The 18,285-nt window shown below is 43.9% G+C and overlaps 1 protein-coding gene across 1 annotated transcript in view; it reads right to left on the bottom strand.

Annotated features, from left to right (window-relative positions):
* Positions 1-12,600, bottom strand: part of NKAIN3 (sodium/potassium transporting ATPase interacting 3) — a 386,809-nt gene extending 374,209 nt beyond the window's left edge. Inside the window, exon 1 of the mRNA XM_050892047.1 lies at positions 12,547-12,600. Within this exon, the coding sequence (XP_050748004.1) occupies positions 12,547-12,600 (54 nt within the window). The remainder of the gene's footprint in view (positions 1-12,546) is intronic.
* Between the last annotated feature and the right edge of the window lie 5,685 nt (positions 12,601-18,285).

The following is an 18,285-nucleotide window of genomic DNA, read 5'->3' on the forward strand; positions in this document are numbered from 1 at the left end:
ACATGCAAAAATGAAGGTTTGCCTCCCAAGAGATTAGGATTTCTTCTTCCTATTGCAGTGAATATGCTGCAATTTCTTAGCCAATTCCAGTTACTGAAAATTGAATTGAACAAATGGGTTGACAAAGGTAACATACCAAGAAAACCATGAACTCATGGTTCTGTTAGTGCAAATTAAACAGTGCTTCTATCTATCTGCAGAGAGAAAACAAAACTCTTCCCTGACTCAAAATTATCCCTTCCCTGTATGCAGATGGTCAGTTCCAGCATTTTGAGGACACTTGTTTATTTTCCTGTTTTCCAGAACACCCTTAAGAGACTGACTCCTGTCTTCTCCAAGAGCCTGTGTCTAGAGGTGACAACACCAGGGGGAATCCCCAACTAAGCATGTAGTCAGTGCAGGTGTAGATATTTGCAAGTCTCATTCTGCAGGAGAGCTAATCGTGTCAGGATCAACTCAAATCTGTCAACACCTGAAAATAATCTTTCCAAAAGACAATCCATAGTTACTACATTCTTCCTCAAACAGAAGGAGATTTTTGTCTTTGCAATGAATTTTAGCACCTCTAAACCACTTTGCAAACAGTACAGAATTAGAAAGAAATGTGTTCTCCAAATTATGAGCCCACTCAAATACAGAGAACTTGCCTATCGAAATGTTAATACGCTCATAGTCACTTGTGGCCAATATAAAAAAGGAATTATGGTAACTGTATGCAGAAACATGAAGAAGCACCAAGTAGAAAAACAGCCTGAACGAGGACTCCAGAGACTTTCTGTAGGGCCTAAAGCAAAACATTTGCATGCTTCCTTTTCTGACTCCATTACCTGTTTTGGTTTGTAAGCACTTGAGGGAAGTGTATCTCAGATACACATCCTAGTCCAGAGCCAACTTCAGCTGCAATGTGCTTCAAATGATCTTTAAAAGTGCAAACCCAGCACCGGATTTGGGGCATTAATTACTTCAGCTTCTCAACAGATGAATAAGTAGAGTGAAACCCCAGCAGTATTGGAGCACTCCAGCATGTCTGGCACATGCACTAACTACTGTTCAGCCTAGAAATCTAACTACAGCCTAGAAATCTCACAGAAAACTAAGAGATTCACATGGCCAAGAATTTCACAGGTCAGATAGGCCAAGGGAACCAAATATGTAAGAAAGCCGAAGAACAAATAATTAAATTATTACCTTTACAAGGAAAAGGCCAGAATCTCTGTTGCTCAGTGAGATCTCAGATTAACCTTGACAATCTTTTGGCCACAAGGCTCTGCAGAAACAGTTCTTCAGCTTTCAGTGTAAATAAGTATCACATACTGTCTGAACGCTGAAACCTGGAATCTTTCATGGATACAAAAATGCAATTAAACTATTTGACATCAGTTTCTCCCACACTCTTTTCTAGATGATCCAGGCTTGTTAAGTGTGACCAAAAGAGCTCACAGGTAGTATTGTTCTCCAGCCATCATGCAATACACTTCTTTTAAAAATGCAAGGTGTGTAGAAAATTTCAGCAGATCTGGGTGCATACAGGTTTAGCACCTGTCCCACAACAGAACAAGCAACAAGGTGCATGTACCTACGTGATGGGACTCAGTAACATCCTGGTGTGGCTGCTCCACACTGCAGTTAAGGACAAGGCTTCAGGCACTCCGCATTACTGCTGTGCAAGGTGGCACACCGCATCTCAGCTGCACAGGCTACGTTTTGAAAGAGTCATCAGTGCATTCAACTGATTACAGTTGTACAGGTTAACGGATGTAACTGGTTACAATTAAAATCTAAACACACTTATCTTCATCATGTCTACTTAACTCATTAAAAAAATACATATTAAAGAAATGAAGGGCTTCGTCACTTAATCCAATTTAAATAAACTTTGGCACTTTGTGGTTACTTCTGGCACAACTCAGTCAGCTTTGGCTTTCATCAAACCACTATGATTAAACTACACATTAGTAATATGACTTAAAGCCATTCATGGCATCTAATATACTTCAGTATACTTAAACTCATTTGTGCCATTTGAGTGAAGTTTGGATTTAGGCTACTGTCGTTCATACGTCTAGTTTGTCGTTGTAAATACAGACTTGGAAGCACTTTCTCCATTCCATTCCAACACTCCTGTTGCAAGTCCTCTGACAACAGCATTACAGTAAATCACACTACTAGTTCATTTATCAGGTATTACTCATTCACATTGCCTTTTCTGAACTAACCACACCTTTTTATAATGCTGTGCAACCAACATGATGTGAAGAACCACAAGCAACTGTGGCTTAGACTAAAAGAAATCTTACGTTGTATAGATGCAAATCAGACAACCACGTACTTGACTTTCCTACAAGTGAAGAGAAATGGACCACAGTAGCATAAACACATTTCTGCATGCCTTTGCTTTTTCTTAACAGTGCTGGAAGAGAAGTTAGTGAAATACACATGTAGATCCTTAAGACTGGAGATTCATCCTTGTTTTTGAAAGTGCTCTGCTAAACAGCATTAATTACTCTGCCTGTTTTAACTGAGGAATTCTATCTGTCATTTGTAACTGCAAACACATTTGCCATTTCTTCCAGTTCTCTAGAATGATGCAGTATTTTCAGCCACAGGTTATGGGAGAACTCAACCACAGAAGTGAAGGATATTTTCAGGATGGGGAGAACCTTAAACCAAATGTTCACTGGGCCCATTTAGAGCCACAAGTAAGTTTTAACGGTCTTGACTGGTTTGGGGTTGGGGGGAACAGGGTCTGATTCCTACTTTGATAAAACAGACGAAGATCAGAACTTGGAACTTGTTCTGAAATAGTTGGGAGGAGAGTTGGGAACAAATCATCTGGCTCAAGAAAAAAGAGGAACGGGAAAATGGAAATAGTGTTATCATTTCACAGCTAGGCATTGGAGTCAAGAGTTTCCTGTTAATGAGAACAGAAATGGTTTATCAGAAGAAGGATGAGGCTGAGCACCAATCTATGACTTTCACCAACGTAAGAATTAACTGGAAACAGTGGGAATTGGCAAAAATATCTTCCAAATCTGGGCATTTTTAAGGCTTCCTGAATGCACATGTTAGTGGGTACACTAAAACAGGCATCTTACAGATATACAGCTGGCTGCGTATAGACTGATTAAAGAATCTTCAGTAGCTCAGGGGATCTCCATGAGGAGACTATCTATCTTCAGTTTTCTGAGTAGCTCCACCTGTGTTAGAGGGCAAAGAGGCTTTTCAGGTTTCTATGATGTAAATTATTCAGTCTGTAGGAGCAGCAAGGTTTCTGTTCCAGTTAAAATCTAAACACACTTACCTTGATGATGTGTACTTAATTCATGAAAAAAATACACATTAGAGAAATGAAACACCCTGCTCACTGTGCAGCAGAAAGATACAGCAAGCTTTTAGCAGGAAAAAATAAATAGCTGACAAGCAGAGGTAGAACTATATGTTTTTGTGATGTTATTCCTGCATTATAATGCACTACAGTTTCCAGCTTTAGAATTCTTCAGCTTTTTATTCTTTGATTGTGAAGACTAAACTTCCAAAAGGATTTTTCTCTATGCACTCCATTTTAACAGAATCCTGCTTCCAAAATGCATTTAGATATATTATGAGCTCTTTTCAATCCATCTAAAAATCTGCACTTAATTGTTTTTTTTTTTTCCTCTTGTAGGGATGCACAAGGCTGATAAGGATTTACGTGTCTACTCATTTCCACTGTGGCTTGTGCTGAACTTCAGCTGCACGCTCCTGAGCTCCAGAAGCACTTTACTCACACGAGGTTCTGGGAACTGCCGACAGGGCAGTGAAGCTGCAGCATTCCCAGAACAGCACAGAGTATTCAAGGCTCAACCAAAGGCAAATATTAAATTTGGATGAGAAAGACTGCCATTCATTCCAATCTCCCTGGAAAATATCATCATAATATGGTTTTGCTTCCTTGGCTCTTTTTATTCAAAAGGTCTGACGCTAACACAGTAACTTTACAATAGAATAGTGAGAAACTGGCTTAGCAGCAGCAGCATGTTAGAAAAGACAGATAAAAATTTTTTTCTTAAGATCTTGTTTTCAGTGAAACCTTGGACAGGAATTCCTCCCACACACAGGGCCAACTTTTCATCTGTCTGCTGAAGAGGGCTTCCATGTCACACTTACTTTATACTCATCTAAATGCGCCTTTCTACACTTTTCATCCCATGCTCCCACATAATCTCCCTCACTATAAAAGCATTTCAGGATCTTTCTGCTCATGGTTCATCTCCTAATTATCATTCTTGCTTTGCTTTATCTGTAGCTTCTTTGGTGTGTGTCAAAACCCTCCTTAGGGAAGTTCCATTTGGCTCATTGTCAAACATATGCTCTTTATATATATTTATACTTACTCTCAGCCAAAACTTCTGTACTGATGAAATAAAAAAACCCTTTCTCTCAACCCCCTTTGGAGAGATCTGTGGAAGAACCAACTGTGATTATTCAAGAGAGTCACTCTCAACATAAATATTGTTTTACAATTATCTTCCTTTTGCATTTCATAAAATTTTCAATTGTACTACTTTGTGATATTAATTTCTGTAAGCGATATTTGTCTGGCAGAAACTGGTTGTTGGATTAAGTAGAAAAATTTTCTTTTTCCTTTCCTTTTACTGTAATGCTGCCATTCACTAGGTGGAAGGGGTTCACTGCTGCTTTTGCTTGAACCTACCATTATAAAGAGCCTATATGTAAAAGAATGACTTTCAGCAACTTTAATGAGAGCTGGAGGGCATTCAGCAACTCGTAAGAACAAGTCCCAAATCACCACAGCATTAAAAAATCCATCTGAGCTGAGATTACATGCAAGGTATGGCTGTGTTTGAAGAAAGAGAAGATGATAAGGAAGTATAGTAAAAAGTAAAAAGACTAAAATAAAATCTTTTACTACCTTTTTATTACCAGGGTCTTAAGCACTCTGTATGTTCCTGAGATCAGAGAACAGTGATTAAATCCAGCTTACCACTGTCTTTTACAGACCTACCAAAGGCACAGATCCGCAGTGAGATTACAAAGATTTCACTGGTCACACATGGAAAAAAAAAAGCCCATGACATATACTAAAACCTGTCATAGTGCTGCTGGCACTACTCTGTCAAGGAATTGCAGGTCTCGCTAAGTGTAGCAGTGTATGATCCGAAACCTGCTGGCATACGCTTTAGGAAGGTATGCATTAACTGCTCTTGATGGATGAGGAGAAAACTATTTCATCTTAGACAAATCTGAGCTGCTTCAAGATTCAAAGTGAGACATTTTCCATTTGCTATTGCCTGAATTCTATTTTCAAGGCAAAATGTACTAAATAAAAAGAAGTAAGAAATGTTCCTCTTTCTGACCAATGAAAAAGATTAAATTTACACAACATCAATGCAATTAACATTATTTTTCATTTTGATGTAATGTGACTCATACAGCTTACAAATGCCTCCCTATGCTGACATCCCTAGCAAAGATACCATGTCCAGTATGAGCAAAGGCAGTGCAAACTTCACTACGCTGTCCTGCTAGCACCCTTGAAAAGATAACCTGAAGAAAACATTGGCAAAAAGATCACTTTGGTCTTCACAGTACCACAGCCACCAACCTTGACCCTCCTAGTATAACATAAAAGGTGGAAATTGGGACTAATATGGAGATGATATTTTTATATTGATGCTATATCAAGACCACTAACATTTCATATAAACCATAATGATATTTGCCCTCATATAACTTGCAGTGAATTTCAAAATGTGACCTAGAGGTGAAAAATTCTGTATCATATTATCAGTCTCTTGAACCACACAGTCACTTATTACTGCTCCTTTATATTACTCATCTAGAACCAAAAATGTGCAGTTCATTTCCCCATATAGACAGAAATAACAGGCTCTTTGCCCCAAAATGACTGCTTAGCAATTAATTATAGGACTGAATGAATAAAATATATTTTTCTTCAATACTAATGAGTTCAAAAAATCTGACATATACATTGTATTACAGAATTCTTATTTGTGAAATAATAAAAGACAAGGCCATCACAGGTACTTCTCATTTAATTTAACACTGAAGTTTGATACCAAGAGATACAACTGAATACTAGGATTGTTATTGCCATATCAAGCTTATTTCTACAGTATTATGCCCACAACAAATTAAGAAACTAATTATTTCAAAACAACCCAAATTACTGTGTATTCTAAATACCCTCCTAATAAAGAACTGAAGGCCCTTATTCCTTATGCTCTGGTAAGATCATATAATCACGGGATAACCTAAGTTGAAAGGAATCTCTGGAGGTCATCTGGTAAAACCTTTACTCACAGCAGGGCCAAATTCAACATCAGATACACTTCAGTTAGATCAGGTTTTTAAGAGCTACGTTCAGCTGAGTTTTGAATTTATTCAAGGATGGAGTTTCCACAGCTTCTCTGGAAAACATGATCCAATGTATGACTGCTCTCACTGTGAATTTTTTTTTCCTGATATTTAATCAGAATTTCCCCCTTGTTGCATCCTGGGTCCACTGCCTCTCCTCTTTTCACTGAGCACATTCAAGAAGAGACCATCTTACCAATATCTGTATTGAATGTGTGAATTGATTCCGGTCCTATTCAAGTGAAGTACAAAACCTCCACTCACTTTTCTTATGTAACATCAGGGCCAATGATCTGTGTAACTGCTTTGACTCTCTCTTTGCTCATCTAATCAATTAAATTCATTTATTTATGTAGAAAAGTAATTTGGATATCATAGAGGAGCCAAAATGCAACACTTTTACCTGAAAAAATAAAGAATTGTGATTTTATTACTTGTCAACTTACCAGATGATTAGCCCCAAAACTAAAAGGATCCACTTTATACCTATAAGATGCATATAAGATACATACAGATTGAAAACATGACCTAAGATTACCTAGTCTTACAAGTTTTTTTTTCAGATCCAAACCTCACAAAACCAGCAAGATTTAAACACCACCTAATCAACTGCGAGCACAGTCAATCCCATATGATCTCTAAACATAAACCTATTGTGTGTTCAAGTTCTGCAAGTCCTACCCAAATTCCATTTGGATCCAACAATATTATCCTTCTGAATTTCAATGATTTCCAAAAACGCAATCTTTGTTTCCCAGTCCCAAGAATTGTGTCTTGGCAGAATGTAGTAGATCTTGAAACAGAAGCAGATCAGCAGCATATTCCAATGTTCTTAAAATAATTATTTCCAAAACTTACTGATCTTACAGATGGGAAGGATAGCTACATAATTCCCAATTTTCAGTGAATTAATTGCCATTATTATCATTGAAAACTTAACTCTTTCACTTCATCACTGTAAAAATATTCATTAAATGTTTATATGACAATTGACAGTCAGTCACAGAGCAGCAAGGAATTGTAGAAAAATAGCCTGCTGGGGTGAACGGAGCCTAAAACTAAGCAAGAGCTGCATGGCTTCTTTAAGAAATTCACCCAGTTCAGAAATTTCAGAGATTCCTCCAGTTTTGAACTCCCAACTTTGGATCACTGAACTGAAAGAAGTATTACGTGCAGCTTTGGCAGGAGGGGATTTCATTACTGAGGCTGAATTTCTGGTGCATGGAGTGGTCAAACACCACAGTGCTGATGCACTGAGAACGTGTGTTTTACTAACAGGTATCTCCCAAGAATTTTGTAAAATAAATCAAAAACACAAAATGAAAAACACTTATTGCTAGTTCTTACTCTTCTGTCCCTGATAAGAGAGATCCTAAAAATGATATAGTCTCAGACATTTTTTGGATTGCAAAGATTTAACTCAAGTAGTTCTACTGGATGCAGTGTATTACTTCCAACCTTAACGTTAAATGCAATTACACACCCGTACAACAAGCGCATCAGCTTCCTAGGCACAGCCACCAGCAATGGTTACATGTTTTGGGGATGTCGTTTGAGTTATCAGAGCAAAACACCATTCCCACATCAGCCCCCTTAACAGAAAGTGCAACATCCCACAACCAGCACATTGTTCAGGGCTAAAATTCCAAGCCTTCTCCACCCCTGCTAGTACAATAGGCACCCCCTCATACTTCCTCCTCCTTTATCAGTGGACAGATGCTTCATCTCCAGATCAATGGGCCAGTGATTCTTTTACCAACATAAAAAGATGCAGCAATTTACTGGTTCAAATATTTTACTTTCTCAAATTTATCAAATTCCTTGAATCCCTGAGCTGTTAACTGAATAACTGTTATCTGTCAGTTCTAACATACAAGCACCAAGAGCCAAAATCGTAAGTTAGAGTTTCCAGCTTTATAAAGCATTTTAAAATGAGATGAAAATCTATGCATGGTATATATCACTTCCCCACACAACTGCTGAAATTCTGCTATGTACAGTAACAAATGATGAAACGTTATCATTCAGTCTAATGGCTATAGTTTCATCTCCAAGCGTAAGGATTTACATACATCAGTATAATTAATGTTAATGGCAATCACAAACATAAATCTTCTGAATATTGAGAGGAATTAGTCTGTTAAAATGACCAACTACACTCCCCAAACAATTACTAGTCAAAACATTAATATGCAGAAGCTGTGTTTCCACTGGAATCATTTCCCAGTGTGGTCTGCTGACACTTAAACTATTTGGAAAGTAACAGGTTAAATAGGGAACGGCCTATTTTACACTAACTATACTGGATAAAACATACACTTCTAAATCAAGACCTATACAATGAACACAGTGCAGGAAAGTCCAAGGATGAACACATGAAATGATACTGTCAAAGCAATGAAGGGAACTTAGCCACGCGCTTTCCATTAATCTTCCCTTCACTGCTTTGAAAATCTCATTCACGATCTCTGTTATTTAGAATTCTTTGTGTTTGTGTATCTGTATACTTCTAGGTACCAAAAACTTCCACTTACTGTAAATGTTGAAATAAAATTATCCTGCAATGGTAGTTTCTCAGAAAGACATTTTCAAAGCAGCATGAAGGGTTTCACTGTGTGACACATATTAACATCAATTGGATTCACACAGCTAAATCTCTCTGCAATTTCTTGTCAATTTACCCCTTCCAGAATTTAATATTTTTTGAATTTGTTTTATTTTCCAAACGTTTTCATGTTGCAGTATTTTATGGCATGGTGGCTACACTAGCATAGGCACCATCTCTGGCAGCTGCTTTAATTTTCTAGTGCAGACAAGGCCAACATCTGAGACTTCTAGTGGCACCAGTAAGAATTATGGCTGTAATCCAAAGGATTCATATATCCTTATGATATATTTTCCTGATGTAAACATAGTTCTTAATAGTCTTAATGACAGATTTATGCACAAAAAGATACACGTACACTTCTGAGTTCTTAGCTTGACAGCTTTCGAAATGGCATATGACAACGCTTCAGTCAGGAAGAGCAAAACAGTGAAAGATCACAGGGGTTGGGGTGGGGGGCACAATATAGTTCTCCTTACGTAAAATTCCCTTGGCTTTCAGAAGCAGAATCCACCTGCAGAGGTTCAAGGAAACCATGCGGCTAACAGCTTTTCCTGAACTGGTGCCACCTAGCCTCCCATCTCAGTGATTTTTTCCAGAATCCTTTATTATGCATAATGATACGGATTCACGTTTAAGAATGAGGTTATCATTAAATGATAGAAGACTAACTACGTACTGTCCTTGGGACTACTGAATTCAACATTAAAATGTGTTTATTATAAAACGTAAAAGCTGTCAGTCAGAAATAAACACTTTCATGGATCAAAACATAACTGGAAGATGGTATTATTGCCATTTTTATGTCAAAATCCTCCAAACTGAACAAACAGCACTGAAAATTACAAATCTTGAAGTTAATACACCTAACGTATTATCATTAGAGAAAGGGTATTTTATCAACTGTCATGCAATAACTGTTGTTCTCTTCATGTTGTAATTCTTCATCCCAGTAACATATAAACATGCAGCCTAGGCAAAAGTTAGAGAAGACGACAGTTTTAAGGAATCAAGAAACTGTGCTTTGAGGCCGCTAAACACTGTATCTTTCTTTAGAACAAGAACCAAATCTTTGGTATAAACATGTTTCCAGGAATTTGGCTTTTTTACTTCACACCATCTTATACCAAAGAGACTCTACATAGTACATCTATGCTATAAAAGGTGTTGCCAGCTGTGTTTTATAAGATATCTCTTTCTCAGGTGATATCTAAAGGTTAATCTTAAAGTTAATCTTAAGCCTGAACTGTTCCCAGACCCTTTTCTGATATGACCAGAATATGACTAAGGTGAACAACTTCTTTTTTTTAAAATACGTGCCTATCTGTCTCCTTTTCTAAAGTTTTTCCTCAAGTCGCGTAAATCATCTGTACTTCTGAAATGCTACAAACTAGCACTACAAGTGATTTGGGTTTTGTAACATTTAATCTAACTGTTGTCCACAGTCAGTAATACCTCTTTCACCCCTCCATAAATGGATGCAAGGTAAAACAAATCTCGCTTAATGACAGTGATGTCGGGGGATGCAGTTTTGTTGTGCATGCTTTATACTCGTGACCTCTGAGATATTAGAAAAAGATCTAAAACTGCCTGTGGCAACAACTTCTACAGACATAACCTGAACGCTACCACCACTGAGATCATGGAAAGTACTTGAGCTTTAAATTCTAGATGTCTACTAGATTACTTCTTGGATCTAAAACACAACTTTTATTTTTAAATGAAAATAAATTAAAATGAAAGCATTTTGCCATACAGACATTTATCAGTGCCTGGAAGACGTGGATATGACAGTGGAACATCATTATAAAACAGGTAAGTACAGTAGAAAAAACTACACATTAAAGTCATTTTTGAAAGTTGTTATATCATCTGATAGGTCTTTTACAAAATACGAATCTTTTTCTGAAGGACTTTATATGCATTTCTCTGCAGATTATGGTGGCTATTCACACTTCAGTTCAATTTTTATAGCCTCCAAGTAATTCTACAGAACAGTAAATACAGTTATTATAACCTTCATAACTGGTGGAGAGATATATTTGAAGAAAAAGGGTTTGTTTCCCCTCCCGCATGCACTGAAGTAAATCAGGAGTGGTTCTGCTGCAGTCGATAGGACAGTATCTGCAAAACTGATGCAAAACAAGAAAAAAAAAGGCCAGAAATGTATAAACAAAGCTTTCCTCACACTAAAAGTACAAATCACACGTCTTCCCTGCCTTTTAGCAAGGTTGTGCCATTGAAGTACTTATACCACTCTTAGCTCCATCAGACTAAAGCACATCTGAATAAGGTCCAGACTCGCACTGGAAACAATGGAGGTACACCAGTTTACATAGGCTGTGAATCTGGCACAAAGCCTTGAAAACAAATGAGGATCTTCAAATGAAGTAATTGTACGTATTGCATTTAAGTGCATTACCCCTGAAACAGAAGCGATTTCAAAGTGCTGTAACAGAAAACTAGAAAGATTAGCAAAGGATTAGGGAAAAAAAAACCACCCAACAGCAAATGCATCCCACTTTTCTTCTTTACAGACACACACACAAGGAACAGCACTCATCTTAAGAAAGATCATGTGGCAAAATGATGACTCTGAGTCACTAGAAAAAGAGAAAAATCTTTTAAAATACTCTTGGGACCAGGGACTACTGTTAAAGAAAGAGCATTATTTTATCATCCAGCTAATGAGCCAGAGGAAGGATTATTACTGTTTGGCGGTGTTTTGCCTCGACAACTCTTTTCTCTGAAACAAATATGCCAACTTCAGTAAACAAAGAGAAGAAGATGCACCGTTCTGTTGTCTCAATTGCACACTGAGGAATATTCGATCAGCGGAAAGGAATCCCAAGAAAAGTCACAGGAGAGGGCCGGCAGATGCCGCTTTTACAAAGGTTAAGAAAAACAGAAAAAAGAAAGAGGCGGCGACGACGGTGTTTTTCCCGCACCCCTCCCCACCGCGCTGACACGGGAGGTGGGCGGCCCGCGGCGGCAGCGCCCAGCAGTGCCCGGCCCGGGCCCCGCCGCGGCAGCCCCGAGCCGCCGCCCGCCCCGCGGGCCCCGCCGCCGCCCGAGCCGGGGCACCGTCCTCCTCTTTCTTCTCCTCAGCGACTACTTTCAGCAGACGGGGGAAGCCCCTGCCTGGCACCGGCGGGGAGCGAGACCGCCTCGAAGCGACGCCGGGGCGGGGGGAGTCTCTCTCTCCCTCAGGCAGGGAGCGCTGGCAGCCTCCCGGGCTGAGGCACCGCGGCACCCGCCCCGGCCCGCCGCCTACCCCTCCCCAGCCACGGGGCCGCTCTCGCCCCCACGCCGCGTCCTCCTCGCGTCGCACCGCAAAACTTACGGGCCGGGGGTCGGGGGCGAGGAGCGGGCGGGCCGTCGGGGCGGCGGGAGCGGGGCCGGCCGCCTGCCCTCGCAACACGGCGCGGACAGCTCCGCAGCCGGGGCAGCGCCGCTCCCTGCCCCCGGCGGCCGTGCCCGGGGAGGGGGAGAGCGCCCGTCCCTTCCCCCCCCCTCCCCGGCGAAGCCGAAGTGTGCCCCGGGGCGGGCGGCCGGGCACTCACCAGCTGCAGCGAGCAGAGGAAGATCAGCGTGCAGCGCCCCGTGCAGCAGCCCATGGTGGCAGCTGGCCGCGCCGCGCCGCCGGCGAGCCGCCGCTTCTCCTCTTCGTCCCTCCCGCGCTGACGCGGCCCCGGAGGCGAAGCGGGGGGCTCACCGCATCCGGACGGAGCGGCCCGGGCGTGCGTGTGTGTGTGTGCGTCCCCCGCCTGTCGCTGTTCCCCCTCCTTTGTTGAGGGGGTTTCTCCTCGGCGGCGGGAAGGAACGCGCGGAGGTCGGCGCGGCCCCGGGGAGAGGAGCCGGCGGCAGCGGGGGGCTCTGCCCGGCGCGGCGCGGGTCTGGCTCTGGGGAAGGGGCAGGGGACGGGGGTGGGCGTGTGCGGACCGGGGCGGGGGGGGGGGGGGTGGGCAGAGGGAACGCGTACGGGGAGGCGGGGGGCTGGCGGGTGGGGTGGAGGGGTGCCGCGGGTGGGCGTGCTAGGGAGGGCGGGGGGCTGTGGTAGGTGTGAAGGGGAAAGGAGCGGCGGCGGCGGCGGCGGGCCCTCCTCAGGAGGGGCGCGGAGGGCCCCTGGGTGGGCGGTTTGCGGGGATTTTGGAGGCCCCGAGGGCAGGCGGTGCTTGAGGGGGACTCGGCGGGAGGGGCAGGCGGCTGCGCGGGCAGCGGCGGCCGCGGCAGCACCGGCGCGGGCCGCTTGTTGCGAGCGCCCGCGGAAAGTTCAGGGGACTTGGGCGGCTGAGGCGGGGAAGGGGCGGGGGAGCGACGGCCGCCGAGCGGCGAGGCGGGGCGGGGCCGGCCCCGGAGCAGCCCGCCCGTGTAGGCGGCCGGGGAAGCCCGGGGGCGGGCGGGGGGCCATTGTTCGCGGTCCGCGCTGTGCCGGGGGCGGGGGGGGTGTCCCCCAGGGCGGGCGGCGGGGGAGGCCGCCGGGCCCCTGTTCCTCAGGGAGTCCCTGAGGCAGAGGCTGGGTGCCGGCTCCCAGAGGGGGTGGCAGGCGGGTGACGGGAGGTGCCTCAGGGAGCCCGTTTCCCCTCAGGGAGCCCGTTTCCCTCTCTCTTCCCCCCTGCGCGGCGCCGGAGCGCGGGCAGGGCGAGCTGGCTTCACCGGGGGCGGTGAGGGGCCTGGGTGTCCGAGGCTGGCGCTCGGGTTGTTGAATCCCCTCCTCGGCCGCTGACAGGCGGTGCTGGGAGAGGGGGTTTCCCTCCCTGGCAACGCCATTGCGCCAGGAGAGCCCGCCGGCTCCTGCTGTCCCTCGCGGGTGTGACCTGGGGAGGGCCTCCGGGGAGAGGAGCTCGGCCCCGGCAGTGCTCCCGCTTGGCGAAGGTAAATGGACTCCGAGAGTTGCAAAGAATTCCTGCGTGCAAGGAGACGGATGAATAACCGCTGCTCTCCAGGAGCCTCTTCATGGGCAGCTGAGAGAAATAGGATCAGTGGAGATATTGTGGTCCCTGCATCTATATATGCACTTTGGCCGTAGACAAGTAATGTTTTGGAGAGGAATAATAGATACAAATATGCACACTGTCTCTTAAAAATATTTTTACATACGGAGGAAGCGTCAACTACCTTTTTTTCTTCCTCTCCAACAAAGTATGGATAAATCAGATTATTTTTTATAGGCATTAAGGCAAAAGTGCCATGTTCCCCTCACCAGACAGTGCTTTCCTACAGCCTGTTACCAGCTGCTGCTCCATGATACACAGACTTCTGCCAAAGTACACTGAAGCTTGCCCTGAGAAAAAAAAAAAAACCTTCTGCAAGGCATTTTAGCATGATTAATGTCTCTATGAAATATACAGTATTGTATCCCCAAACCACATACAACTTTTAATTTATGCATTAAATGGTAGTGACAATAGTCACAATTACAAAACTACTGCAAAATAGTATTGTGTCAGATTAGATTTGGTAAGCTGCTTTTTTCTACCACTTCCCTTTTACGTAGGAAAGCATTAAGATAGTTTTATATACCAAACCAAAGGAACAAAAGAAAGACAAGTAAGAACCAGATTCTGCTCATCCAGGATATGTATTTGACTAGGTATGTATGTGAGGAGTGTAAAATATAACCCACATTGCACAATATGCAAAACTTGAATAAAACAACCTGAGATTTATATTTCTATGTATGGCTTTTAAGATAAAATTCTACCTGGGGCTAAACTTTACTGAACTTACATGTTCTAAGAACATACATATTTTGAAGTATGAATACTTGAAGATATGGAAGTAAATTGAAAAGGGGAGAGTTGTCAAAAATACATTGTGCCAGCCTGAACTGGTAAATTTTATGGATAATTGGTTTTCTGTACAGAGGACTTAGAGCAGGCATCATCTCTCTGGACTTCACTGCAGTATTTAATACACTACCAGATGCTTTTTAGTTAAACCCAATAATATGGAGATTAATAATAAGAATTGCAGGGTGGGTAAGGAACCAGATAAATGAAATTAGAAGAGCTAGTGCTGAAGAGATTTCACTTGTACTCACCATATTCAGCCCCTGCTTGTACATCAGTGGGATGAGGTCCATAACTCTTCCCTCTCTATTTCTCCCCAGGGGTAGTGCTCTTCTGAGAAGGAGCTAAATCCTTACCTTTCCTTCTCGCAAGAAAGCAGATACCTTCCAGTACTAGGATAGTAGCTGACATTAACCCATGTTCTTTGTTAAGGCAGAATTGTCTGAAGACCTGGATAAGATACACAAGGCACTTTTCACCTGTCCAAGCTATTGTTGTAGCAGCCTGCAGAACCAAGTGGGTATTGCTGTTTCAGAGACAAGCAGTGTTCAAGCTGTCTTCCAGACTATAAGAGGCAGAAAATTCCTTTAAAAAAAAAAAACAAACCAACAACCCCAAACAGAAAAAAGAGAAAGCCAATAGTGGTTATTTCTGTATAGACAGTTTAACAACTCACCCATCTTCACAATTTCTAATCTGTGTGTTACTGAACTTGAATTCCAGACCTGATACCTTTCATAGCATATAAAAGTAAGTCTCAGAAGTGACATATAAAAAGTGGAAAAAAAAAACCAAACTTTTCCAAACCACTTGCATCCTTGCCTACTCTTATAAATGATGGAAATTCCCATCTTCACTGATGTCATGGTTTAATCCCAGCCGGCAACTAAGCACCACACAGCCACTCACTCACTCCCCCCCCGTGGGATGGGGGAGAGAATCGGAAGGGTAAAAGTGAGAAAACCCATGGGTTGAGATAAAGACAGTTTCATAGGGAAAGCAAAAGCCGCGCACGCAAGCAAAGCAAAACAAGGAATTCATTCACTGCTTCCCATCGGCAGGCAGGTGTTCAGCCATCTCCAGGAAAGCAGGGCTCCATCACGCATAACAGCTACTTGGGAAGACAAACCCCATCGCTCCGAACGTCCCCCCCTTTCTTCTTCTTCCCCCAGCTTTATATGCTGAGCATGACATCATATGGTATGGAATATCCCTTTGGTCAGTTGGGGTCAGCTGTCCCGGCTGTGTCCCCTCCCAGCTTCTTGTGCACCCCCAGCCTCCTCGCTGGTGGGGTGGGGTGAGAAGCAGAGAAGGCCTTGACTCTGTGTAAGCACTGCTCAGTAATAACGAAAACATCTCTGCGTTATCACCACTGTTTCCAGCACAAATCCAAAACATAGCCCCATACCAGCTACTATGAAGAAAATTAACTCTATCCCAGCCAAAACCAGCACATTCTCCACCCCTTAGTCCATACCATTTACATCATGCTCAGGTACCACCCTACAACCTCATTACCCACCACCCTCCTTCCCATCCTTTGATATAATACACAGATATAATTTCCTTAGTCTATGGACCACCCTTGTAAAATGTCTTTAAAATGCCCACAGATGTCCACAAAATGTCCATTGAGTTCATTTAGTCCATGACCTTGGGCTCCATCTGTTACAGTGGTCACTCAAGACAGGAGAGGTGCTGTGTTGCACGGAGTTATTGAGCACCAAAGCCAGCTCAGGTCAGGTTGCTGCTGCACTTGCACCGCTTCTTGTAAGGTTTGTCCTCCATTGGTTCAGGTGGTTCCTGCTGTAGTAATTCCTATAACATGCAATTCAAATCATGGGTTACAACAATTTAAAGACATTTCCATTACAGTCTCCACCCCGGTCCCTTTGGACCAGACCATCGGGTTTAACGTTGCAATGAACTTCTCCCCTTGCCCCTGCCCCAGCTTGGACTTATCCACAGACTGCAGTCCTTTAGGGGAGTACCTGCTCCAAGTGGTGCCTTATCTATGCGCCACAGTCTCTCCAGGGGTATACCTGCTGCGGCATAGACTTATCCACAGCCACAGTCGCTTTGAGGTGCCCCTGTTCCAGCGTGGCCTTCTCCATGGGCCACAATGCCTTCAGAGATACACCTGCTCCAGTGTGGCCTTACCCACAGCCACAGTCCCTTCAGACGTAAACCTGCTCCAACATGGCCTTACCCATGGCTGCAGTCCCTCCAGGGGAGTACCTGCTCTGTCGTGGGCTTATCCATGGCCACGTGCTTTGAGGTGCTCCAGCATGACCTCATGCACAGCCACTGATGCTTCAAGGTGTACCTTCTCCAGCATGGACTTATCCTTGGGCCACAATCCCTTCAGAGGTATATCCGCTGCAGCACAGACATAACCACAGCCACAGACGCTTCAAGATGTTCCTGCTCTGGCATGGGCTTATCCACGGCCACAGATGCTTTGGGGTGTCCTGCTCCCACATGGACTCATCCACAGGTCACAGTCCCTTTGACTCAAGTTCACACTGGAGTTCCAACCTGTCCAGTACAGCAGCACAGAAACAGCAGTGATGCCCTGGCCATCTGCCAGCCCAGGCGCATGGCCATTGCTGTTATCAGAATGTTCCCAGGCACAGCAGAGTCAGGTGATAAGCAGTACAGCAGTACAGCAAGCAGCGAAAGCAAAAAGCAGCCACTAACTATAACTCTAATATAGAGTAAGGCAAGCAAGCCCCATGGCAAGCACAGGAGCCTGCCAATTAAAAGCTAAACAGCAATAACAGCTATAAATTCCATCTAGCACATTCCAACCAAATCTGTTGTTATCTCAAACCCTCGAGCCCCACATTGGGTGCCCTATCTGCTAGCCTAGGTGCATGGGGCTTGCTTGCCAGGGGTGGAGAATGTGCTGGTTTGGGCTGGGATAGAGTTAATTTTCTTCATAGTAGCTGGTATGGGGCTATGTTTTGGATTTGTGCTGGAAACAGTGGTGATAATGCAGAGATGTTTTCATTATTGCTGAGCAGTGCTTACACAGAGTCAAGGCCTTTGCTGCTTCTCACCCCACCCCACCAGCGAGGAGGCTGGGGGTGCACAAGAAGCTGGGAGGGGACACAGCCGGGACAGCTGACCCCAACTGACCAAAGGGGTATTCCATACCATATGACGTCATGCTCAGCATATAAAGCTGGGGGAAGAAGAAGGAAGAGGGGGACATTCGGAGCGATGGGGTTTGTCTTCCCAAGTAGCTGTTATGCGTGATGGAGCCCTGCTTTCCTGGAGATGGCTGAACACCTGCCTGCCGATGGGAAGTGGTGAATGAATTCCTTGTTTTGCTTTGCTTGCGTGCGCGGCTTTTGCTTTCCCTATGAAACTGTCTTTATCTCAACCCATGGGTTTTCTCACTTTTACCCTTCCGATTCTCTCCCCCATCACACGGGGGGGAGTGAGCGAGTGGCTGTGTGGTGCTTAGTTGCCGGCTGGGGTTAAACCATGACAACTGAGCGAAGT

This window comes from Gymnogyps californianus, chromosome 2 (assembly GCF_018139145.2).
Source record: "Gymnogyps californianus isolate 813 chromosome 2, ASM1813914v2, whole genome shotgun sequence".
NCBI lineage: Eukaryota > Metazoa > Chordata > Aves > Accipitriformes > Cathartidae > Gymnogyps > Gymnogyps californianus.